Source organism: Phasianus colchicus, chromosome 3 (assembly GCF_987193195.1).
Source record: "Phasianus colchicus chromosome 3, bPhaCol1.hap1.1, whole genome shotgun sequence".
Taxonomy (NCBI): Eukaryota; Metazoa; Chordata; class Aves; order Galliformes; family Phasianidae; genus Phasianus; species Phasianus colchicus.
This window is the reverse complement of record NC_143438.1, coordinates 52,523,740-52,550,117: the sequence shown is the minus strand read 5'-3', so window position 1 is coordinate 52,550,117 and position 26,378 is coordinate 52,523,740. Positions and strand designations below refer to the sequence as shown.

Genomic DNA, 26,378 nt, shown 5'->3' with positions numbered 1-26,378 from the left:
CTGTGAGGCTAAAGGATTGCAGAGATAAAGCACTGCAAGTAGTGATTCTAGTCTGTGGGTAAGGCTGTCATTGCCCCTTGTTTGCAGATGTGGTCAGTGAAGCAAAATGGAAGTCCTGCTGTTCAGTCACCACTGAAAACCGTTCCAGTGTGGTCAGCTGTAGGCAGCAATGGTTGTTTCATGTGGAGAAAGCTTCTTTGAGGAGCTGGTAAGGGCTGTGCTGTGGAAGGGCAGGACTGGTGACCCAGTGTTGTGGGCTGGGCTGATCCCATTGCCCATGGCTGCTGGAGACCAACAGGCTGAATCTTAGCTTGAGAGGTAGCACACATTTTTCTGCTAATTTTACCTGATTTCCCCTGGGTTGGTTGCTATTTTTACCTTAATTTTGGTATAGAAATGAATTTGTTTTAAAAACCAAAACTTTTACACTGTCTGGTAAGCCTTTCATCTGTTGGAAGATGTGGAGTCTGTTCAGTTGATGGTGCTTCAAATCAATATTACATTGTATTTCTTCCAAAAAAGGAGTGTTAGGAAATTTCACTCATGCCAAATACTGGGCTGACCTGGGTGATGGGAACCAGCACCAATGAATGTGCTACTGGAGTGAAACAGTTAGAAACACACTTAAAACTACTCAGCAGATGGAGAAGTAAAGCTAGAAAGTGAGATGTATTATCAGTAGTCTCAGATACAACTGTGATTTTTATTCCCAATCTTTGTCTCACTATTCATAAGGTTGCGTAGCCGTGGACAAAGTCTTCTACTTCCATCCGCTGTGCTCAGACACAGATGAGACCACTGTCAGGCTTTCAGAATGAATTGGCTCAGTTTAAATTAAAAATTTAGTATACTGTTCTGTATAGCCCAGAGATGATTAAATGTTAATGCTTTTGTTTTTTTCCCCACGTTGCTCCTAGAGATTACAATATTTACCCTTCTAAGTCACTGGTTGCCTGCATTTAGCTTTCGTGTGATCCACCCCCATGCAAATTGTTTTGCTTTTCTTTAACCAAAGAAATGTTTCTGATCAGCTTGATAATTCTTTTTTTTTTTTTTAATGTCTGTATGGAATGACATAGTGAGACTGATAACATGGGGAGACCTTCAAGGAAGGGCTTTTGTTTGCTTTTCTGGCAGTAGCAGTATTTTCTACAATTCAGTGCTCTTTTTACTTCTTTTCCATTGCACATTTTATGCAACAGTAACTCTTCCAAGCATCTGTTCAGTCCTAGTGACAAAAAACCAAAATTTTCAATCCTTGTGTGACTGTCATGTTGCTGTAAGTGGGATATTTCACGTGTCAAATTGTGAGGTTTTCTTTCATTCATTTGTTAAGAAAAATTACGGTGGGCTGACTTTTTTTTTTCATATAAAATCTTTACAGCTTCACAATGGAAAATTTGGATGTTGTTCTCATCCTGTTGAACTTCTTTCTGACCTACATTTAGACCAGGGCAAGTTTTATTTTTTCTGAAGCAATAGCACTAGCAGGCTGAACAGCTCATTGAGATTTGACTCAGTAACCAAACACACCACAAAAGGATAAGCAAGCAAATGACCCTAGCAACACTTAGTCTTTGACATTTGCTGAGATATCTCTATAGGTGTGTACCCAACAGATACTCTGGAGTATGATGCAGCATGCAGGAGAAAAAAAAAAGGTTTAATTTCTTCTCTCACCCTCCTTCAGAGTTCATATGGAAGCTACTTGCCATGAGGAGGTCTTTGTATGATCTGATATTTAAAAATAAAAAATAAAGTTCATATTCAGAGTTAACAAGAAGTTTGTGTTTTATTTCCTGAAATGTAAATTCCAGACTCGGTGTTAGAAGAAAGCTTTAACCTGTGGGAGAAGAGGCAGCTGTTCTGCTAGGGTAATAATAATAAAACAACTGGAGATGAAAGACCAGATAGTGTTAGCATTGGGGCAGGTCGTGGGTCAGGTGGATCTGTCCTATGTGCTGGTGCAACTTCAGTCTGTCTGAAACAGAATGACCATGAGGTGATTTTAGGTGAAGCTGATGCTTCTGAAGGAAAAAATTTGCCCATGTGTTCCTTTCCTGGCCTTGATGATGACTGTCTTTGGATGGTCATGTGTAATAGCACTGCAGGTATTTGGTTAAGTAGTAGAATGTAGTTAGCTCATTTTTGAGTTGTCATGAACTCACTTCCTTTGCTTCTCCATTGCACATATTAAACCAGGGAAGATTGTTTAGGAGTGCAGCCTGAGTGAAATAATTCATACTGCTCTTAATTTAAACTCCAGTTTAGACTCCAGTTTAAATAGATGCTAAGCATCGGAGGTACTAGAAGATGGACTCCTTGGAGTTTCAGTAGCTTGTTGTTATCTTAAAGGCAAAAGGATGCTATAGCACTCATCCTGGCCTTAAAACCTGCTGATACCTCAGAGGCTGCCTTGGGAAGGCTGCAGTTACCTGTGGTGCTCACTGATCCTCTTTGCCAAGCAAGCTGAAGTCTGTGTGCATAGTGCCAAAGTTAATGGGTGTGCTGGGGACAGTTGGGTGTTTCTGACCTGCCCTTGTCTCTTCAGGTGTGCTGTCTCCTCTATGCTGGGCCCCTCTACTTCCCATTTTTATATGGGAAACTCTGCGCTTGTGTTACAAGAGGAACTTCAGCTTATACCTGCTGTGAATCTTCCAGCAAGCTAAAAAGTAGTAGTTAGCCTCAGGATGCTACCCCTATAGGAACTGTGACTAGCAAATGTTTGTAGAGACACAAGTTGACTTTCTCAAAAACAACTCTTACTAATTGACTAGTGTACAGTATTATAGATTCTTTCTTTTAATGTGGAAGAACAGTTTGGCATTTATTTGTGTTAGCAGTGTGACCTCTGACCTGAAATGTCTCCCTGCACAGAGCCATGAAGGCCTTAATATGTAATAGTGTCTTTCTTTATTAAGAATGGATTATAATTTCATTTCATCCTGGCTGGAGGTGTGCTTACTGTAGGATGATGTTGAGGTGTATCATAATGCATGGCTTGTTTGGCCCTCAGCCAGGAAAAGAGTCCCTGTTGCTTGATCTGTGCAGCAGATACCACGTAAGTAAGGAAGGCTCCTCAGTGCTGTGATATCGTGTTGAATAAATAAGAGCCTCGCTTCTCTCTTCTCCAGTTTTTCTCATTGCTCTGCTTTCTGTTAGCTTCTGGTCATTGCGAAGCAAACCTTGTCTGCTGGTCTTCCCTTGTCTTCCCTTTTAACACCAGCCACGTGCTGCCAGGTCTTCCTGCTCCTTCCACAGAGCTCACCTGCCTGGGCAGCTGCCTCTGCTGCTCCTCAAATTAACCCTTCAGTCTTAGCAAGCATTAGTACAAGCTTGAGTGGGAGGAAAGTTGGAGTTACTCATTTGTGTAGGGCTTTTGTAATTACCTGGCTGAGCGTCCGCTGAAAGGATTTCTCATGTTGCTGAGGTTTTCCTCTGTTATGATTTGTTATGTGACTTAGAACATTAGGTGGGATAATTAAAGCCCACCACCTAATTAACTCATCAAGGAAATCTGGGTGATGCACTTAATTGTACAGTAGCTGTTACCTGACTGCAGACAGAGTTCAGACTTGATGAAAACACATGGTACGAAGTCTTGATGAATTGTCTCTGGGGTTCAGCAGGCATCTTCTTCACCAGCTATTTCACAGCAGTAATCTTACTTTTGTCATGAGTTTAGTTATTTTCTGTATTTTCTTTTTGTTCCAGGAAGAACAAATCCTGCTTGCTTGATCTAATGTGCAAGGGACAGCATTTAGTTCTCTTTACAGTCTTCGGTGATGAATGGAATAAGATGAATGTCTCCCTAACCATCTTACTGGCAGGAGGAGATGGTATCCAGTTCATCTAGCATGTGCAAATGCTATCTGTTACATTGCTGGAACCTTGTGTGGACTTCCTCTTTCTATTCTTATGTCCCTAGACACAAAGCTTATGCTTTAAGGGAGTGATATAAACTCTTAACCAGGATGACAAAGTGTGTGGCATTTTAAAATGTTTATATTCCTGTAGATGGCTGCTTATTTTTAGCAGTGTAGTTTCTGTGAGTGAATGAGTCATGTTGGTCTGCATGTTTTGCAGTAACTTGGACATCAGCTTCTCAAAACTAGAATGAGAATCCTGAAAATTTGTCTTGTTTTTTTTTTTCCCATTTGTTTCATTATTTTTCTTTAGTGGTTGGTGTTGAAAAGTCACATCTATCTTTGGCAAATGAGAATATGTGGAACTATCTTGAATTCTATTGTATGGGAATGAGTGGGCCAACCTTTAATTGTTGATCCAAGAGGTGAATAGGAGATGGGAGAGCTCAGTCCTTCAGAACTGAAAAGACTACAGTTATAATGGGGCCTTTACCTTACATGTTTGAGAATTGAGAAATGCCAAATGAACTGCAAGTACACATTCTCAGGAAGTGGTAGTGACAGCTTGTGGGGATGTCAGTGCTTGCTTCGAGAGAAGTGTGCCTGTGTGCCATGGCTTTGCCATGGATAAACTCAGTCCTGGCACATAGCCAGCCACTATTTTCTCATCTGGTTCTGGAACATGGCAAGTGAGAACAGAAACTCATCTCTGAACTTATATCCTGTTCCTGGCCTTGCTGTAGTTTTTAACTGTTCATCTGAAATTGGAGTGTGTACAGTGACTGGGCCAAGATTGGATTATACAGTTCTAGAACTAGAAAGAATTGTGAAAGGAGTATCAGCATTTAATGTAGGTGGCATTTAATAAGCATAAGAATCTTGATTAGGCAACTATCTTTTTCTTGTTTTTTAACTACCAACATTTGAAGAATTTTCCTTTCGTTGTCAGCATTTCCTCTGCAGTTGCTTTTGGACAACAGCGGGCTTTTGTTTGTAGTTCTTAAGAGTTGCATGGATATGAAGTTTTGCCAATCGTGCAACTAAAAAATGATGATATCTGATTGGGAAAGAATACATGAGTAGCTGTTAAAGCACTGCTTCAGTGGTGGATGGTGAAATAGCCTGTGTCTTGGTCACAGTGCTCACAGGATGACAGCTTGCTTAGGAATACACCAGCTTCTCAGTTCAGAGGTGTGAGGCTTTTATTGTAAGGTAAAGAGGGGTGTCAGTGCTTTATTAGGATTTATGTGCTGTTAGCGAAGCATGGGTTTCTTAGTCTTGGGCATTATTATGAATGAAGTTGACTCATGCTTTGGAAAGATGTAGTGAACTTAAGGAGGTGTGAGGAAACGTGTGATAATTCCTTGCTTCTGACTTTCATTTGGGGGAAAGAATGAACTCAAGTATTTACCTGTAGATTCATCGTAGTGGTATAATTACATTGCAGGCATTTGGGGTGGGGATGAGAGGGCGAGATGCAGCTAATCCATATTTGATCACAAGAGACAAAATTTTTAGTAAAGATGAGTGACCTGTATTCTGTTTTCTCATGGAGTCTGATTTTATGTAAGCAGTATGTAGGAGTATGTTGAATAGGTGAGAGACAAGATGCATAGTTTGTGGATGTGAAGGCTGCTGACTTCTCTCCCACATAGCTAAAATGTGATTAATGAAAGACTTGCATAACCTGTGTTACTAAGATGGGGGAAAATCAGATTGGATGCGTGTGGCTGTGTTGCAAGGTATGGGTTGCTGGGAAAAGTATGAGGGGCTACGTCTGGGTGTGCTTGGGCCAGATCCTGATAAGTGTAGCCTGGTTTGAACGTGTCCCCAGTCTGAAGAAAGGAAGCTGGTCTAAAGGCACTGGACAAGTCAGTGGAAGGAATTAGAAAGAAGAACATGTATCACCACATGCTGTTCTCATTCATATTTGATGCTTCCTTGTATTTCCCCATAGTGTGGAGACTGTTGTTAGCCAGGTTTTTTGCTAATCCATTAATCCCTACAAGGAGCAGCTTCGTCTAAAGCAATCCTAGGAACTCTACTCACCTTAGGCTACAGAAGCAAAGGGCATGCAGGTTCCAGGCCTGTCTGTTGTGTACATCCATCCTTCTGCTCTGCTCCAGCTTCCAGAGAGAAATATGGAATTTGTTTCCAATTTAACCTCTTCAAGGGAATGGTTGTTGTAACAAGAGTTGTGGTTTCCAAGATTCTGCTTAAAAATTACTACTTCCAGCTGCAGAGTTAATTAGGTAGTCACTGTTGGGCCTGTCTTCATAATACCTTTTTACACTCACCTGTCCCACCCAGTTTTAGGAGTAGCCTCTTAAACAGATCGTGGCTTGTGAGCCATGACTGGAAGCTCCTTTTTGTAATGTGTGTATATGTTATTTATTTATTTTTACTGAAAACATCTTTCTCAGACTCCTCAAGAACGTCCTATACTGTAATTATTTCCCTGCAAATCCTGGGTGTAGAATTCGGGCTTTCTTTAGGTAATGGTCTGAAATTATAACTACAAATTGTAAGGCACAGTAAAGCATATCAGAGGTGCTTTGGCTTTTCTTCAAAATCTGTTTACTATTGTCAATGAAACCAGTAAAATACTAGTTCTTCCCTTAGGTGTCATTGTTTTTTATTTTGCTGTGGGATGGAATAATTGCTTGTTGCCATGGGCTATGGAAAGCATGTGTTTAAGACTCTGAACTGAAACTTGAGTTTCAAATAGACCATATATTGTCATCGTGTTTCCCTCCAGAATTATAACTGTTTGCTGGAGCAAGCTGAAGAGAATTTTTGTGCCTATTGTGAGTTGCCTTTTGAGCAGAGAACAGAAGATGCTCGAAGTCAGTGAGCAGGAGCTGGTGCTCAGCAGACTGCCTCCCTGGCTGGTATGCCTTGGGACTTGGAAACCAGATCTTGAAATGCTGTGCCTATTTGAAAGTGTGCCTACTTGCTGTCAAAATACTTTTTTTTAATGGAATTTAACAGCTCATGGGGCAATAGACCACCTGAGGTCCATCTCTTAGGCTCATCACAGGGGGTTAGAAGGGACCTCTGGAGATCATGAAGCCTAACTCCTTGCTAATGCAGGTTCCCTGCTGTAGATAACATAGGAAAGTGTACAGGTGGGTTTTAAATATCTTCAGGGGAGACTCCACAACCTCCCTGGGCAACCTGTTCCTGTGATCCTGATTTGTGTTTGGTGTCTGCTAGGTGTTGCTGAAAGTTCATTTGGCTGCTTTCAAGACACCTTGAGGAAGGCTGTTTTCTCTGTGTGTACAAACAGGACTGTATGAATGTAAGAGCAGCTTGCTCTCAGTGATGATTGTGGTGTGTTAACATTTTTTTTCCTTTCAAGCAATAGGATTAAGTTTACTTGTACAGGAATAGCTATGTACCTACTAGCTTGCAAAGGGATAAAAAGAGCTGAAATCTGTCTGCAGGTGAAGTACCCAGGTACTTAATAGTGAGAAGCAGAATTTGCCTTTAGGTGGCTTTAGATTAGTGAAGTGCTGGTCCTTTAATGTATGGAAATGTGCTTTTCTCCCGATACCTCCAAAGTCTAATAACTGATTTTTATGGATTTCCTTTATTTAAAGATTAAGAGCTTTCAAGTATATGTATTAAGTGAGATAGGCAGACATAAACAGGGATATGAAAAATCTGTTTAAGCAGAAATCTGAAAAAGCATCAGAGAGCCACTGCTGAGTGATCAACAGCACATCTCTGGTGCTTTGTATTCAGGCACTGGGTTGGTTTATGTTTGTGTTCGTTAAGATAAAATGCTTACCTTGCAAAATGAATACTGTTTAGAATTGCAACTTAGTTAACTGGATTTCTTAACTTACTTAAACTGGATTTCTGAAAAATAACTAGTAATAAGAACACAATGCTTATTGTGAAGTCTTCCTAATTCTATAGCCAATAAGTGTAATTTTAAAATCATATGTCTGTTTTTCAGGAGAAACTGTAGAAGGCCTTCGAGAGAGTGATTACCTCCTGATTCATTCGTGTCGGCAGTGGACAACAATTACAGCTCACAGTCTGGAGGAGGGCCACTACGTCATAGGGCCAAAGATAGAAATCCCTGTACATTATGCAGGTAAAGTTGCTGTTAACCTGAAATACCAATTTCAAGAGAATGAATTGCCTACCACTTAAGTTAATCGCTGTAGTTGGTAGAGTGAAACTAAGTCTTCAGTATCAGTGACTGTGAATTAACTTTTTAGTAACAACTGCAGAGCTCAAGAGATAGTGATATACACCCAGGGCTACTAAACAGATGTTTCATTGGGCAGCACATTGACAGAATGCATAGCGATGTAGAAGAATCTCAGTTTTGAGCATAACAAATTGCCAGCCTTTGTCATCTGTGAACATGGTAGGGGAAGTTTGAAAATGCTTTGAAATGATCAATCAGAGATGGAATGAGGTTTGCACTTAATTACATACTCAAGCTGGAGGGAGGTTTTAACATTTCTGTGTTAAAAGCCCAAGAGCTTTCAGAACAACAGTGCAGTTTTACATTGGTGCTCTTCAGTAGTTCTTTGTTGCTACCTGTCTTTTTGGATGATGCAGTAGTATCATTCTTCAAAGCAGACAGATATGGTGTAGCTCATCAGTGTTTATTTTATGACTTAAAAAATTAGCTTTACTTTCCAAAGAAAGTGTTTTATTCATTTTTATTTTAGTACTGTTTCTCACTGCTTAGTATCCTTATTCACATGCTGAATAGAACAGTACTAAATGAATGGGAAGTACTTACCCTGCTGCAGTTACAATGCACACTCGAGCTTTTAAAATTTTTCTAAGTAAAAGAGCTATGGCTATAAAGGAAATATGTGGGCTTAGTACTCTGCTTTCACTTTGTCTTCTGAATAGCCACTTGTCAGTTGAGTAACCTACACAGCTCTTTTACTGTCTCATTTTAAATCTTGCCGTAATGAGGGTGGGCTGAATTGTACAAGAGTTGACTGAGATGTTTTAATCACAGTGCTGCTACAACAGCACCATATTGCAGTGATGGAACTTAACGTTGTTCCTTTTTTGAGCTGACTTCTGGAAGCTTAATTCTAAAATGTCTGAAAATTTCAGACTGATGACATTAACATTCAGTGGATTTAACTTCTTCAGTATAAATAGTTTCTAGTGCTTGTTCTTAGTAATAGTGTTTTTTACATCTCCTGACTCCATAAACTTCAGTGCCATGGCCAGATAAACACTTCACTTCCTTCAGACTGAATGGTGCTTTATAAAATCTTCATTGGCCTGTGGAAGGAGAGCAGCAAATAACCTGAAGGAAGATTGGACTCTTAAGAGGTTTACTAAAGCTTTGTTATTAATTTTTAAAGATCTTAAAGATATCTATATAAATTCAAAACCTATCCCCTATGATACTGCGAGTGTTTTGATGTACTTCTCTTGACTTGTGTTAACACAGGACAAGAGCGTGTATTTGGTTGACAGAACACATTTTGCTGTCAAACAATCATCTTTAGAAGGTTCTGTGACATTAAACACCTCACTAATGAGATGAAAATGCAGGCAAGTTCACAAATTGCTGCGTAGTGAAGATACTTAGTAAATATGTGATGGACTCTGCTGCCAAGGAAACTTCACAAGACTGGGTGCTAACTTGCAGTGTCAGAGCTCATGAAACAGATTACCTGTGAGAAAGGAGAGACTTATATAAGGATGTGAAGGCTTAGCTAGAAAAGTACTTCAAACTAATGCTTGGATGCCAACATCTAAAAGCATTTAGGGAGATCTTCTGTGTACTAAAAACAAACGTATGCTGACATGATGCCTGATATAGCTGTGTAAGGTGGCGCAGCGCTGCATTGTGCCTCATGGCATGCTTTTGGAATCCAGAATCCAATGTGAAAGTGACAGTCTTCAGTGTTAGTCTGATGCAGTTACGCTTCCAGCTCAGGAACTATCTTGGGCATCTGCTCTGCCCAAGATGAGAGACTTGGGTGATGAGAGTGCTCCAGAATTATTAGCTTCTCAGAGGAGGATGTGCTGCTGCCAAAAGGTAGGGCTGTTCAGCTGGCCAGGGCCCTATGAACTTGCTGGCACAGCTCTCCATTTGCATCCAAGAACTTTCCGTCTTTGTAGAACACACACGTAGAACAATTGACAGACTGTACTTACAGGATTCAACCTTAAGTTTTTGGTTTTAGAGGTGGGATTTTATTTGTAAACTGCATTGCTGTCTGAGGACATATTTACTTATTTACTGACAAGTTTGGATTATGTTGTTGCTGCTTCTTTTCCAGATAGTAACTTTAAACTTCTGTCAAGTAAGACAATTTTGTGAACGTGCAATTGGCATTGCTTCTTATACTGCCATCCAGAAAGGTCCTTGGACTTTGAATATAACTGTTCATTAAAATGATTTTTTCAGTTTTAATGATTTTTTTCTTTTCCCCCACAGTGAAGTTTTAAAGTAGCAAATTTCAGCATGATTTTGGTTGCTCTTGTTGAGTAGAAAGGGAATTTGAAACTGATTTTATTCCCCATGAGGTTTGTGTTTACATACTGCGAAGTCATCACTCACATATATAAATACTAGTATAGCATACATCTGATTTTGCTACTTGATGAAATCAGATTTTGATACACTTATTAAACCTAAATACAATAAAGCCTAGTTAAAGAAGGAAAATGCTGTATTTTACATTTATGTGAAATCTCATTACTGCAACCTCTGTTCTGTAGTACTGCTAGCAGGAAGCTACTACCCTGTTTGTTGCTGTTCAGTGGGATGTCTGACATGGTTAATTTTTGCTGTTCCTGTCAAACAACAGTCATATATGACAGCTGTTAGTCTAAGCATTCTCTCTTGAATACTCTTTCCAGTCTGCTTCTCTTTAGCTAAAGTTAGTGTAGCATTGAGTTAAATTCTCATGTAATTAAAAACAAGTGGTTAATGTATTTCTGGTTCCTACAGCAGAAGGGGTCATCTTAGAATGAGGAGTAGATCAAAATTACTGTCCTGATAGTGTCCTGTTTTGGTGTAAGAGACTAGATGATCTTAGAGGTCTTTTCCAACCTTAATGATTCTATTGTAAGAGAGCAGACTTCAAAGGCCTCCCAAGTAAAGCCTGCTTGCAGGCTCGAGTGTCCTTTCCTTTTGTCAAGGCCTATTATTCACATTTGATACATCTAAGAAGTCCTTACCTGCTCTCAGTTTGAGCTAGCTTTATGTTTCTGGTACTATATTCCTAATATCAAATTTCTGTTCTAGAAAAGAGTAGATATCATCTACTTTCTTCAAACGCTACCGTTGGTTTTGATTTAGGCAGTGCTGTGCACATTATCTTGATGAGTGTCTCCCTCAGTAACCTCTGGAAAACGTTGTATAGTCTGAAGTTGATATCTTGCAGAATTAAACTTCACTGTGCTCCTTCTTGTTGAGGTGATGTCTCATGTTCCTCTGTAGCTGTGTGGAAAGATGCAGGCATTCATGACCGCTTTTCACGTGTATGCTACCATAACTGAAAGTGATTGAAGCTGCCTTCAGCAGAGGGCTTGAACACCATTCCCCTCAGATGTTGTCTAACCCTTCTGTTACATTCCAGAGTTATAGAGCTTGAAGCTGAAAAAAGTGTTTGTGAGGTTTTATCAGCCCAAGCCACAGAGATCTCCTGCTCTGACTGAAGAGGCTGAGTTCTGGCAGTTGTGTATGCTTGCTCTATGTGACTGCAGCTTGTTCTGGGGGCAGATCAATGCTTTGCAGTGGGATGGAGCTGGCTGTGGTTTCTGAAACTTGCAGTACAGGAAAAGCAGCTCAGAGGGCTGTGCAACAAGCCACCAGTATGCTCTCACTGTTGCCTGTGCAGCACAGTTCTTTCTTCCAAAGGCCATACTATTGTTTGTGAGCACATGCAGTGAATGAAAAAATGCTTTGGGATGAGTTGGCAGCATCAGGGTTACTTTGCCCCAGATATTTGCTCCAGTTTTTAATCACTTCGCAACAGGATCTTGCTATTGCTTGTAGCACTTTATCTCTGTTTTGCGACTCGTGGTTTATTTTCACTCTTGTGGTGTCTGTTAGAGGCTTTTTCCCTCCTGAGAGCAAAGCTGTTCCTGCTAAATAATTGTTATTAGTATTGTTGCTTGTTAGTATTGTCTAAATAAAATTGACACCCTCTCTACCTTTTTTTTTCTAATCAGCTTTGTCCAGGGTTTGGAAGGAGACAGCTCTTGCATCAGTGCTGTTGTCGGTATGTTCATGTGAAGCAACTAGTAAAGAAAATACTTCTATTAAGACACTAGAAAGTAACACCCTATTGCAGGGTGTACCCTGTTGTAACATATCCGGGGTGTTGGAAATATTCTTCCTGTGACCTCATGCCTCCCGGCCACAAAGTGAAGGTGTTTGATTACTAATACAGAGCAATCACTTGTGCCCTGTCTGGTTGCTTACCTAAGTATACCGATAGCTTTCTTAATGTCTTTAAAATGAAGAAATATAAAACCTTGTCATGTGAGCCCTCCCCAGGTGGGGCAGCTGGTGAGAATGAGTCAGAAATCTTGTCTCTGCTTTTAGAACCAGTGTAAATGAACATCCTACCGAAACCTGTTTCTACTAGTTGGATTTGTTAATCACAGAGCAGTGCCTGATAGGCCTTTGCCTCGCTGCATCCTGTTAACGAGGAGGAAGACACTCTGCGGGTCTTCTCAAGAGAGAACTTGCCTGTGCAGCTGGGGAGCAGCAGACATTAATAGCATGCAGCAGCAGCAGTTTCCATCTCCTGTCTCTAATACAACTGTGCAGTGCTATGAGTCCCACTTTTGCCTTCTCTGGGATACTCACAAGTTGGACACAGGGAGGAGGGTGCTGAAGGATGGTGCGAGTATGGCATCTCCCATCTGTCTTCAGATGTTGGCAACAGCTGCTGTTGATCACCCTTGTATCTCCTCTATCCGAGATGTGTAGGAGTGTGGCAGTGCAGAACACTTAGATTTTTAGCAGTATGTTAGCTCTTTTCAGAGTATGCTTATCTTGTGGCCTTGGAAAGAGGAGCAGACATTGTTTGGGCAAACAATTGCTCATTCTCAGTGACTTTGTGGTAGCTGTTGCCAACCTATATTACTCTAGAGATGGGGTGCTTTACTGTCTTCCGTTCAGCTTAGTATTTTCATTTCTGTGGGGATAGCTCAGTACTGTCTGCTAGTTAGGGAAGGTAGAGATAGATGAAGAGCCTTTTTGCTAAGCTTTGCCTCGCTACAAATTAACTATGGTTTTGTGAAGAGGTAAGCTTGTTCTTTTGTGTATGTGAAGGAACACAGCTCTGATGGAGTAACTTTAAAGTTCAAAGAAGTGGGTGAGATCTGAAGCAGGGAGGGACGCTGCTTTGGAGCAGAGAACTTATTTAGGTGAGTCCTCTCGAGCAAACAGGTACACCACTCCCTGATAATGAAATGTGTTTTGCATTTTAATTTGTGTTTTGCTTTTAACTTAACCTGGCATCCAACTATCACATAGTTCTCCTGGGGCTTTTGTGCTGTATGTCTGCACAAAACAACCTGAATTCAGTGTTTCTGAAAGAGGTGGGCTGTCATGTGTAGGGGCTGGTAAATGATTAATGAATGCATGTCCTCAAAAGAAACCCAAGACAGAAAACAGCCCCCATATTTAGCCCCCAGTACAGTGTTTTTGTTGTGCTTTCTTTAAAAGGTTTTTTTTAAACCTTAAAAGCAATCTGAGGAGTGAAAGCTTTACTTCATGTGTACTGCTAATAAAAGTGCTGCCACTAGCATATGGCCTTCATTGGTTTCAAGGAGAACTACATTTATAACACTAAACGCTTGATTCTGTCATGTTTCCTGAGAATTGCAAGCCTTTTCTCCCTATGAAAGAATGTATTTTCAGTATCAGTTTAGAGGTGGTGTTGTAGAACAGTGCCTGGGTGTTACAGATTTCTCCTCAGTTCAGAAATCTGAGAACAGTAATGTCCAAACCAATTTAAATTGTCTATGGAGTGTCATTCCATGCTTTCTCTGTTGGGGATGTGACCATGTCTTAATCTATATTTATCTACTCATTTTTTGTTAACTCTAGCTGTATCCTGGACTGCACAAAAAGGGAAGTATCCAGCAGGGAGAGGGAGGTGATTGTCTGCTGGTGAAAGGAAGAGGATCACTAAGATGATCAAAGGGCTGGAGCACCTCTCCTATGAAGAAAGGTTGAGGGAGCTGGGCTTGTTTAGCTTGGAGAAGAGAAGGCTCTGGGACAACTTCTTTGCAGCCTTCCAGTACTTTAAGGGAGCTAATAAGCAGGAGAGAGACTGATACCATGTAAGAATCATAGTAGGAGAACAAAGGGGAATGGTTTAAAACTGGTTTAAAAAAGAGGGGAGATCTAAAATAGATGCTAGGAAAAAATTCTCTCAGAAGGCAATGAGGCACTGGCATAGGTTCCCCAGAGAAGTTGGTGATGTCTCATCCTTAGAGATGTTCAGGGCCAGGTTGACTGAGGCACTGGGCAGCTGATCTGGTGCTTTGCAACCCTGCTTATGGCAGGAGAGTTGGAACTGAGTGTGCTTTAAGGTCTCATCTAACCCAGGCTATTCTGTGATACTCCTTTTTTTTTTTTTCATCTGCTATCACCAACTGTTTTTCTGTTCACAGGAATCAAGGCTTTGTAGCTTTGTAGTCTGGCAACTATCTTCATATTCCTGGATTTTTAAAACCTGAAAACCAGTGGATCAACTACTCTTCATACATGAACAAATCTCTGTATTCTTAATTTGTGTGGTGTTTTTTTCTTCCGTGAACTTACCACCAAGTTTAGCTGATGTCAGACTTCCCATGATTCCCCATGGCCCTATCTGTTATTTCAGTTCCCGTGTCTGTTTAAACTTTGGCAGATGTGTCTCTGCTGGCCTACAGTTCAATATCAAATCATAAGATAAAAATGCAGGCACTGAAAATGCTGGCAAAAATTGCTTATTTCTCTTGCACCTTTGGGATCATATTCTTCCTGTTCCTTCACTTTTCCCCTGCCCACCATTGCTGAGTCAGATGATGTAGCAGCATTTTACATAAGTTTTAATTAAATATTCCCCTTTTGTATGTTCATCTCTTGTATTATTTTTTAACCTATTACAGAATATATGCATGTGTTCCAGTTATTGTTGCTTGCTTGCTGACCAGATTTTCTCTTAGCACCAGTAGTACGAGCTCAGGGAATTTGTTCTGAGTATGTATAGGACTTACTTTCTAGGATTGTCTGCTGGTAGCTTCCTAGGATGCAGGCTATGGATCAGGAATATCTTTCTCTATGGGGAGGTAGCTGAAGTCTAGCTAGATTCTGGCAAAAAAATAACTGCGCAACTCTTAAAGGTTGAGCCTCTGAGGGTCTTCTCAAGTATTCACAGCTCTTGAGTCAGACATCTTTTTGTTGTGTCCAGTTTCCTTAAAGTTATCATCCTCATAAAGGAAAATCAGCAAACTGCAAGACAAACTGCTTCTTCATTTGTATGTTTTACAGTCTTAAGTCTATGAGAGACTTTGGGAGTCTCCTATCTATGGAATTTGCAGATTTTGCTCAACTTTCAGAGGCCAGTGGAATTTATCAAATTCTGTGTTCTACCGTTCAAGCTCCCGTCCGCATTCAGTCCTTCTGCATGGTGTCTTACAGTGCTATCTCAGTGATGTACTTGGCAGAAAAGTGTATGATTTTTAGACACAGTTACTTTTCTCTGTTTTGACTTCCACATCAGTGCAACCTTACCCTTGTTAAAAAGATTAAGATTTGCTTCAGCACAGAACTTTGTTTTATTGGTGAGAAAGGACAGCAAATAGGAGGAGAGGGGAAAATTAGCAGTTTTACAGCTGCTGATTTGAAGTATCACATGTTCTTCTCAGACTTCGATGGTTCTTGGCTGTTACACCAAGTCTGCAAATATGCAGCCTGCTGAAATTCAGCTGTGACCTTATATGCATTCACTGTAAGGTGTTTTTTTCTGGTTGCAAAGAAGCTGATAGCAGTTGCATCAATTAAGATAAGCTCTAGAGGCTCGTACAAAAGAAATTAAGTGACAAGGAAGACTTCTTAAAAGACTGCAATTGAGGGAAGGTTGAATAGAAGCCAGGAGACACTTTCTCAGAAGAGATTGGCTAAATCATGCAAGATTTGCTCACTATTGCTTGAATTGTTTTGCCTTAGCTCTTGGCTGGTATGGTGGAGCACTGGGCTGAAGTGCTTGGGAAAAGCACTTGTAAAAGTTGCCTAACATAACTGCTAGGAAGCTCTAGGGATAAGTCTGAGTCACCATGGGAGCTGCACCATGTATTTAGGGCTACGCTCAAGGTTCCGGTCTGCTCCCATATTTCTGACCACTTGACAATGTCCTATCTATGATGAAGTGGGGAATATGGCTCCTGTGTTCCCAAGAGGCTGCTATTCTCTTCTTCCATGAGATGCAACCTGAGACATTATAAGGGAGGATGTACATGAATGCTATGGCACTGAAAGCTCATGCCAGTGAAGCTGGGGCAGGAATGGGCATTTCTGTACTTGCAGAAGTTTCTAAATAGGACAACTGGAGATGGAGACACACCTATAAAGCAGGACCCTATGTTTTTTGCTTGAATACCTCCTCCTGTATCGTGGAAGTGGGATAGATGGAAGAACAGTCTGGTTTCAGGCATCATCTGGGGAACAAAGTATGAATTAAGTGTAAAGCTGCTTCATCTTTTCATGCCCTAAAGTAGATGTGTAGGGAGGTAGAAAACAATACTGTTAAAAAGAATTTGATGGGTAATTAGAAGCTCAGAGAGGATCTATTAGCCTGTAGTCTGTAATTGCAAGTCTGGAACTTATCTATTTTCATAAGGGTGTGTGTGCATGCACATATATATATATATATATATATATATATATATATATATATAGTCATCTAATTGTAACAGGTCTAATATAATCATTTGATAGGACAAGGGGGAATGGTTTTAAACTGAGACGGGGAGGTTTAGGTTAGATATTAGGAGGAAGTTTTTCACCCAGAGGGTGGTGATGCACTGGAACAGGTTGCCCAAGGAGGTTGTGGGTGCCCCTGGATGCATTCAGAGCCAGGCTGAATGTGGCTCTGGGCAGCCTGGTCTAGTGGTTGGCGACCCTACACATAGCAGGAGGGTTGAAACTAGGTGATCACTGTGGTCCTTTTCAACCCAGGCCATTCTATGATTCTGTGATTCATTCTGTGATCCATTTGGCATCGTAGTTGACCCTTGATGGGAGAAGAGAATGAAGAAAAGTCAGTTGCAAGGGCACAGCAAAACTTATATGTCTTCTCCTCTCTGCAGAACTTGAACTTTTGTAAAAGACTGTTCCAGCTGAAAACTGGTGTGTTTCAAGTTGATAGTTCATAATGGTAATGATTTTCTTTGCTAGCCTGAACTCTGGTGTGTGAAGTAGGGTCTTGTGTTTTTGTATGAACAGAGTAGTAGATGCAGAATGAAAAAAGGGAGCACAAGTGACTATTATAAAACTCTTGCAAAGAATGGTGTAGTCCCTACTTTGACTATCTCATGACTCGTAATCTTACATGGATTGTAGTGTGTGCTAATAGCAGATGAAGATTTTCGGAGAAAAGTTACAGCTCTCAGTGTTTAGGGGATTTTGATATGGCTTACTGCATACCCTTAAAAAGAAAAAAACAAAAACAACTTTATTCAGCCGTCTCTAAGTCTGCATGGGAATTTGGGAGGGGAAGAAATTGCTATGAGGCTTTTTGATTAGTTTAAGAAATCTCTCAGACTGAGTCCTCAGAGTTGGAAGGGTGTCTGTTGTAACTGAGCTTAGTGGCAAAAAAGTAAGGCAGAAATTTCCAGTGTCTTTCACTTCCCTAAATACACAGCCCAGCTGACAGGAGTCTGCAGCAGGGTTCCATATAGGTTGTGTTTCTCTGTGGGGATAGCCGTAGAGAAGTGTGCTGCATGGGATGATGTCATATTGTGAATTTTCGGATGCCCGAGCAGACATTTTTTCCCTGGAGCTGGTATTTGGTGCGCAAAACAACTAATGGGAAGTGTGGTAGGAATTCTTCAGGCAGCATCCTCCCCATGGAAACCAGCACACTTCACGTCTGGGAACGAAAGCCAGTCACGTCAGTGCTGCCTATTAAAGCGACTGACATCACAGACATCTTAAGCTTCAGCTGAGCTACTGTACCCATTGGTGCCAACAGGAAAATAAAACCCTGCTATTTAAGCCATGCATAAGTCTGTTTATATAGGGAATGTAATTTGTGCGTTTAATTTAGCCTGTGATCCAATATGATAATTTTGCTGTGTCAGGCTGGGGATGGTACTTCTGTGGGCCTTGAAACTTTGGAGTGGAAAAAATGGCTTTTTTTTTCTGAATGATTGTGCAGAGACTGTCAGATGGAAGGGATTAGTTCATTTCAGTGTGTATGAGAAGGGGGTGGAAGATATTTAATGGTAAGGTGGCCACTTTTACCTGGCTAAGAGTAACATGGTTATTTTGCTTTAGGTCCTTTGGAATTAGAGAAACCTGTGCCTTATTTGCATGAGGTGCAGCCATGATGTTCTGTTTCTCCTACCCATTCTCTTTGCTGCAGCTGAGACCCAGCTTTCCCTGTGAAGCAGAGCGCTTGGGTTATTCCTGAAGGCAGACAAAGTTGGGACAAAGAAGAACATACAGAGCATACGTGAATACTCTGTGCTCGTAGTGCTCATGAGTGTCCCCAAATGAGGATTGGCTGCCTGGTGAGCTACTGTACCCTATGTAGATCAAGACCTTTTAAATCTAGCTGCAAAGAAGGCTATGTTTTTCAGAGGGGTTACCTTCACAGCACTCTCTTTAAATACTTGTCACTGGTTTAACTTTTTCTGGTTCACCTCACACAGATTCCATGTTGTGCTAGACTGAGAATAGTTAGCTGGGGTGGCTGTGTATGGGTATCTGGAACAGCTCACACTGGCTGTGTCCATTTGTTGTTGCTTTGGTGCTCACACTGCTCCCCAGTGTGCCTGGGGACCAGTTCCTCATGTGCAGGGTCCCATTTTTGTCACAGTGACTGCACGTGTGCAGGAGAAAGGAAGAAGAGAATGAGCAATTAGGATGCATGATCACACCTGAAGGTTTCTGAAGGTCTTCATCAAAATGATGAGAACCACATTTGTCATCTTCTGCGAGTAGAAAAATAATAGTTGGTGGGTTGATTTGTTTGTTGTTTGTGGTGGATTTTTTTCATTAATAAACTTTTAAACACAAGTGTGAGATGTCTATCTGTAGAGAAAAGGGAGTGCAGGAGGAAGTAGCAACTGGGAAAAGCCATCTGATAAAATACGTCATGGGCCTCTGCAGTGTAAATAAGGGCTGTGTAGGGCAAGGGGGACTTCTTTGAAGTTGATAGGGAAAATGGCAAGATGGTGCACAGGATGGCTTATGTAATCCAGTTTTTTAATTGCTATGTCCCTGTTGATTACTAGGTCTTAAAGGGGAGATATTATGATACTTGCTACACATGGCATTGACCAAAATAAAATAGTGCTGTGTTTGACCTGAGTGTCTGAGTTGATTGATTCTTGTGAGGGTGACTTGGAAAACCAGAACCAGCTGCTGTGAGGGGTGTGTTTCTCACACAGCAGAGGGCAAGGACTGTGGTGTGTCTGCTGTGCAATGAGAAACTCTGAGTTTGATTTACTGTCCCATTGCAAATCTGCTCCCATCCCTCCCCCCCCAAACACTGCTGATGTGTTAGGTGGGTGAGATGGCCATTTCTTGTGACTGGTGGTGGTATCCAGTCTTTCTGTGAAATGCTTTCAGATCTCCGGGAGGACTGTTGCTATAGAAACAACATGAATTGAGACAAACTTGCTAACTAAGAACTGATGGAGAACCTGAATTTGACTTCAGACTGTCAATGTCTTAAAACAGGATGTAAATAGAAGAGGCTGACATTCATAATAAGATCTTGTGTGCATATGTTCCTATCTGAAAAACTACCTTATTCTAAAAAAGAGGCTTAGAGCTGCACTTGAAATCCTAGGATGGATTTTTTGGTGGTGGTGGTGTGCCCATTCTGGCAGTGCAGGATCCATATGGCTGCCTGTGTGTTACCTGTGTTTCTCTACTGGTGTAGTGTCTATACTGCTGAAGACACTGTTGTGGGGCTGGAGGTCAATAGAGCTGCTCTGGATGTAGGGTCAGGAGCAGACATGTTTGTGTTGCTTTCCCAGGCTGGAGCAGCGGGCAGGCATCTCAGTCAGCTTGCACTCCTGCAGTCATTGTGCTGGGTGTGGGAATGAGCAGGAGAAATGCTTGGTGGTGCTGGGGAGGGAGAAGGATGAAAGGGAGGTGATGAGGCAGGAGGCAACAGCAGCATTCTGGATGGGGATGGAGAATAGGAGGAGGTGATGGGTCTGAGGTTTGTTCTTGGTACCATTTTAGCAAAGAAGTGGCTTTGCTGATTTGTATTTCTGGTTGAAAGTCTAATGACTAGAATTAGTCTCGTCCAGAAGAAAGAGACATATGGCAAGCAAATGGCCCTTTTTAATGAGCCTCCCACTCAGCAGTTGGCTGCTCATCCAGTTTGTGTGTGGCACAGTGTTAGAGCAGCATCTTACTGCCAGGAAAAAAAAAAGTCCTGCAACCTTTTGGTAGGTTTTCTTTGGAGAAGTGGGGGGACAGATCATAATGAAGTGTTGCAGGAAAACAAAGCTTTGTGTTACCTTTCTCCGCACTTTCTTACCCAAACTATAAGGAAATGTTCCAGAATGTAGTTTGGGGAGCTGGAAAGCACCTGTTCTTTACCTCTTGCTGGTGACTGTTACCATGTGTACCTTTTCACAACATCCAGAGTTTTCTAATGATAAGTGACATAATGTCTGATTTCTGAATGTCACAGCAGTCCAAAGGCCAGAGTGTGATTGCAGCTGGTGTATAAAATCATGTTAAAATTCATTCATGGCACATGCAATGGAAAATACTGTTTTCAGTGCACAGTAGTGGGTGTGGAGCATTGTTCCTAAGCTGTAGATACCACTAGTCTGGGAGCATGAGATTTACTGTGACCAGTCTTTGCTGCTGGTGACAGCTGTCTGACTGATCCAAGAGCAGTCCAGTGCCAAGGTGTAGCTGCACAAGGAGTCATGTGAATAACAACATATCCAGTTATTTATGCCTAACTTCCTTCTTAGATGAACTTGTGGCAAGGTCAGGCTGTCCTTCAACACTTAACGTTGCCCGGTGAGGAATGCTCAGTACCGTGGCAATCCCATTTGGTATTGGATCTGAGGTTTGTTCTCAAAGTGCAATTTGTGTGTAGCAGATGAAAAGTACCCTCTGCCACTGTGCGGCTTCCCAGGTGCAGCTGTGCCATTTCTTCCTGCTGTGGTTCCTAGGATTTCTCCCTGCTGTTTAGGGTCTGTGTTGAGAAGGTGTAGTGCTTTGCTACCTTTTGTATACACATATATATAAATACCCAACTCGTAGCTGCAGAGAGACTGCTTCTTCTGCAGGCTGCGGCTTTAAGCAGTGCTGCCACACTGAGCTCAGCTGAGCCCTGTGTCACTATAAGGAAGGGCCGGGTTAAGTGTTTCTGCAAGAAAAAGAGAAGTATGGTTCAAACATATCTCAGCGGGACTTCTTGCAAGAGGAATAAGAAGTGCTGGAGTTCACTGGCACAGTGCAGCAAGAGAGCACATATAGTGCTTTACCTCGGTGCTATTTGCTCTGTCTCCTGATGCCATGAATAAAATTCTTTTTGCTCTTTCAGAAGAGGATGGGAAGCAATTAACAGCAACGATTGTACACATCAAGCCCTTTTGATAAGATATGAACTAGCTATTGCAGCTTAAAATAACCTCTCTGAGCCCGCTGTTATCTAAGCAGTGTGGAAGAGGAGTGGCACAGCTCTGCTTGGATGCTGCCAGGTCTGGTGGCTGGCAGACCAGACTGAAATCTGAGTACAAGATTTCAGCTGGCCAGCAACGTTTGGATGTTAATTTTTTTTTGTTGGAGCTGTTAATCTGCAGCTCTGCAGGCCTTCTCACAGCCATAACTATTGCATGCTGCCCAGCTCTCCCTCCCCAACCTGGCCTGGGCATGGGCCAGCTGTGTGTGTGCACGCAGTCCTTTTTGTTTCAATGACTGGGGCCCAATTATAGCCCTGCAGCATGGGGTGAGGGGGGAAATGGCATTTGACGCTCTGTTTGCCAAGTCATATTACTGTAGTAAGGTGTGAGTAATAGCCACTATATATATCTATATATATGTGTGTGTGTGTGTGTGTGTGTGTGTGTGTATGTATATATATATATATATATATATATATATATATGCACACAAATGGCAGATCTCACTTTGATTTTATTTCCAAGAAATCTGTATGCCAGAAGGCAGTCACTTCAGGTACCTTTTCTTCATCCAGAAGCATTAAAAACCATTCAGAACCAGTGGGCTGATTTATTTTTGGGGGGAGGGGAGAGAGAAACGTAAGTAAATTTATTCTTAAGGAAGTTGCATTCTTCCTTCATGGACAAGTAACTGAAAAAGCAATACCTGATTTTGCCAACGTAGCTGAGCTGAACAGTGTTCTTTGCTAGGATGTGTGCAGGGATTACTATTTTTTTAAATTATTTTAAAAATGCTTGTTATGTACTGTAAAGGGAACACACTTTGATAGAAAGGTGAGTTGAATAAGCTCAAAGAGCAGTTGATGCATCATACTGGCTGTATACCAAGCAGTAGGAAGTTACAATAGTGAGTGATTCTTTTCTTTCTGGGAATAAGCTAGTCAGGAATCTAGTTTATTTGCCCTGTCCTAAATTCATCTGTAAAAGGGTAGGATAAATTTAATGCAACGTAAGAACAGGCTTTTAAATTTTCTGTGGTTACTCAGACAAAAAAAGGTTCTTTTATATGCAGTTTTCAAAAAAACCAACTACAGTTCTTTGGACTCCTGGAGTTAAATGCAATCCTGAAATGCATTAGTAGCAAAAGTTTCTAAGAACTTAGAATAAAAACTTAGAATAAAGTTAACTGCTATGTTTTTGGGAGGTTGGCATCATAGAAACTCATTGTCACTGCTGTGCGTTTTGATAGTTAGTGCTGATTTTTTTTTTTTAATACTTAATGGTCCAGTCACAGCAATCTTTAGTCACGTTTATAAAATAACGTGGAGGAGAATGTAGAGGTTATTGATTGCGGTCTTATCTTGAACAGCAGTAATTCTGGCTCTTCAAAATCTGAATTCAAAGTTTCAACTGCTGCATTTGGAAAGGCAGCCCTTGAGTAATACTCGTTCATGCTCATAGTTCAGTTGGATCAGTTAAAAGCAAACTCTTTTTAAAGGCTGATTTAGATGTCTGTGAAGCCCAAAATCGTGCATGGATAGCTATTTGGAAAACTACAGGGCGGAATCTGATTGGCTAATGTTTGCCCTAGGCTGCAGTATCATCAACTTCAAAAGAAATCAACGATAGAAATGACTTCAGCTGGTTTTGGCGGATGAGCGTTTTGTTTGTTGTTCTCCTTGGTTGGAGGGTTGATCTTGGGAACTAAGAACACTTGGACTGGTATTGCTATAAACGTTGGTCTCCCATCCAGGAATTCTTTGTACTAAACAAACAAATGTTTTTAAAGATGTTTCCTTTTATGTGAGGAATCATTAAAAAGAACATAAACATGAGTACTTACATCCTCAAACATTTTCTTTCTGAAACTGATATAAGAAATCACCACACAAGGTTATTTATATTTGAGGTCTGTTCCCTATATGTAGCTACAGCCCTGCATTGCGTGATTGCACATGCTGTACCATGTCATGGCTTCTAGGCCAGACAAGTCTCACAAATGAATTTTGCTTATGGTTAACAAATGCTGCAATTCAGAAATTTGTCTTGAATAATCACTTTTGTAGTTTCGGGGCTTTCTAGCTCTCAATGGGGAGTCCTTCACCAAGTATAGTTTTCATGTAAAAAGCTCATTAGTCTTTCATCTTGGTAATTCCTCACTGGAAGAGATTATTTTCCTTCTATAGGAGGAGAATGGTTATGCCTCATCCTTCATGTCAGAACTTCTGGGTAATATTTGAAGTAAGTGAGGAAACAAGCAGCATCAGGGAGTGATTAGACCAAGCTTTTAACTGGCGTTTCGGGTCAGAAGAAAGCTCTCTCTATTCTCTCTCTCTCATAAGTAGTTTTGCAGAAGTATGTAATGTTTCCTGAGCTGAGCCATGGATTTTTTCTTAAGAGTGATAGAAGTACCACTGAACTCCCTGGGAGCAGAGTTAGATTACTGTTAAGGGTTCTTCAGAAGAGTTTACTTTTAATTATTTAAAGATACTTGTATTCTCTGCCATTCTGCTGCTACTACTGTGGCTCAAAACATGAGAAATGTAGGTAAGTGATGAGAATGGATGCCTTGTAGCTATTTGAACTGCCATGGACCTAGGGGCTTGTTGCCATGAGAGGAGGTAGAAGTTATTGAAGTGGGAAAGTTTTTGAATCTTACTGACAAAGAGTTAAAAAGGTACTGCCTTAAACTCTGAAACTTAAACTGATATGAAGGCTACAAAAGAATGTCTATCCATGTAGAAATAAATGTCAGATAAATCAATCTAATATGTAAGGGAGCATGTAGTTAATGCGGGTAAGAAAATATGCGTACATTTGTTTAGCTGATTTCATGGTAAATATAGTTCGAATAGAGTAGCGGCACAATAAAAAATGCCTACCTACAAACTCAGGGCACTTAAAATATACCAAATCACTCATTCCCCACCACCCACAGCCATGGATTTATGGATGTTGTGTTGTGGAGCACTGCATTTAGATTCCTTACTCCGATGTCTGCAAAACATAGGAGTAAAGAATAATATAAATGTGTTTTCTGCTAAAAAGAGGTACAACAGCAAGAACAAATTACATCTATTATTTACTAATAGAACTTCTCATAAGGATTGGGCTGCAGAATAAACCATATCCAATCAAATATTTAGAAACAGATGCACTCGCCTGTTGTTTCTCCTCTCTTCCATTCTAGTGGATGCAATTGCACGTATAAAAGCTAGTTGGTAAAGATGAATTCTGTGCATCTTTTTACTTCAGGGAAAAAAAACCCACAAAAGTACACCTGAATTGTTGCTATCTATAGGTAGCTTGCTTTGATGGCCATGTAAATTCATAGGATTTTTCATCATGACTGGAATGTATTTGATATGTAAGTCCTTGAGATGGTAAATGTGAAATCCCACTGAAGGGTTTCAGTAGACAACTTCTTTCAATCTGGTGGTAGGTCTTTTGATGGAGATTTCGGTATTTTTTTGTTTCATTCACGAACTTTTCTACATTACTTAACAAATACAGTACTTGACTATTGCAGAATGTCCAACTAATAGAAATAACAAAATTTTGTCTGCAAACAGTTACGATGTGACATGGAAACCAAATTTTTGCGTCAATATCAGTATTCTTTTAAGTATTGTAAACTACCAGGCAATGATTTATAAACCTATGAGAAATCTGATTGCATCTGGGTTATGATGTAACATCTCATTTAGAGCTGCAAAGTCAGGATTATGTTCTCAGAAGATATTGTTAGATTGCCACTCATTTTTTTCCTGTCATTTTGAGTACATGTGGTATCACCTGAATGTTTTAACTGCACAACAGCCTCATGTTATCTAACACAAAACTAAAGCAAACACATGAAAAATTGCTAAGAGATTGCTAGAAATCAGGTAAAATCCCCTGAAAGAGCTCAACACGTGGAAAAATACCAATAAAAAAGCTTTGCAACTTTTATACTTTCAGATTGAATTCTTTTTTTTTTTTCCTGTATGTGTATTGGCTTCAGGCGTTGGCGACTGACCTGAGTTATATTTTTGGAGTTGATGTCTGTTTTGTATTGATTGTGCTACTCCTAAATATAGCAAAGTCACTTCTAAACTGTTCTCTCCCGTTTGTTTTGAAATTACCTTTGCAGGACAATCTGAGTAATGTTTACCTTTTAAGAAAACTGTGAAAAGTAGTAGTTTAAAAAATCTTTATGCTTTTGTGAAGTAGCAGAATTTTTAATGTTTTTTTGAATAGCTACTAAATCTGAGTTATTTTTTTGGGCCACTTTGAATGCTTCAACGCTTCCCTCTTTCATTGTGCAGTTAAGAAGACTTGTATGTTATTTAGGCTAAAGTCATTATTACTTCCCTAAAAAATTACAGGGATATGGTGTTGAAGGCTGCTTTGAGTTAAGATGAAGTCTGGTCATGTCCAGTGTGTCGGCAGATTTCCTATAATTTGTTAGCTCTGCAGAGCTTTCCAGGAAGAAGCTGTTATGTAGCTGCGGCCACGTGAAGGTAAGGCGGAAGGTTGTTTTTCTTGCAGAGCTCTTGGAACAGGTCCAGAGGAGGGGCCACTGAGGTGATCAGAGGGCTGGAGCACCTCTCCTATGAAGAAAGGTTGAGGGAACTGGGCTTGTTTAGCTTGGAGAAGAGAAGGCTCTGGGACAACTTCTTTGCAGCCTTCCAG

General features: G+C 40.8%; 1 protein-coding gene across 2 annotated transcripts in view; it reads left to right on the top strand.

Moving 5' to 3' along the window:
- GAREM1 (GRB2 associated regulator of MAPK1 subtype 1) overlaps window positions 1-26,378 on the top strand; it is a 100,874-nt gene that overhangs the window by 12,848 nt on the left and 61,648 nt on the right. For both annotated transcript variants that reach the window (XM_031612900.2, XM_090137509.1), the window contains exon 2: window positions 7,831-7,971. In XM_031612900.2, the coding sequence (XP_031468760.2) occupies window positions 7,831-7,971 (141 nt within the window). The remainder of the gene's footprint in view (window positions 1-7,830; window positions 7,972-26,378) is intronic.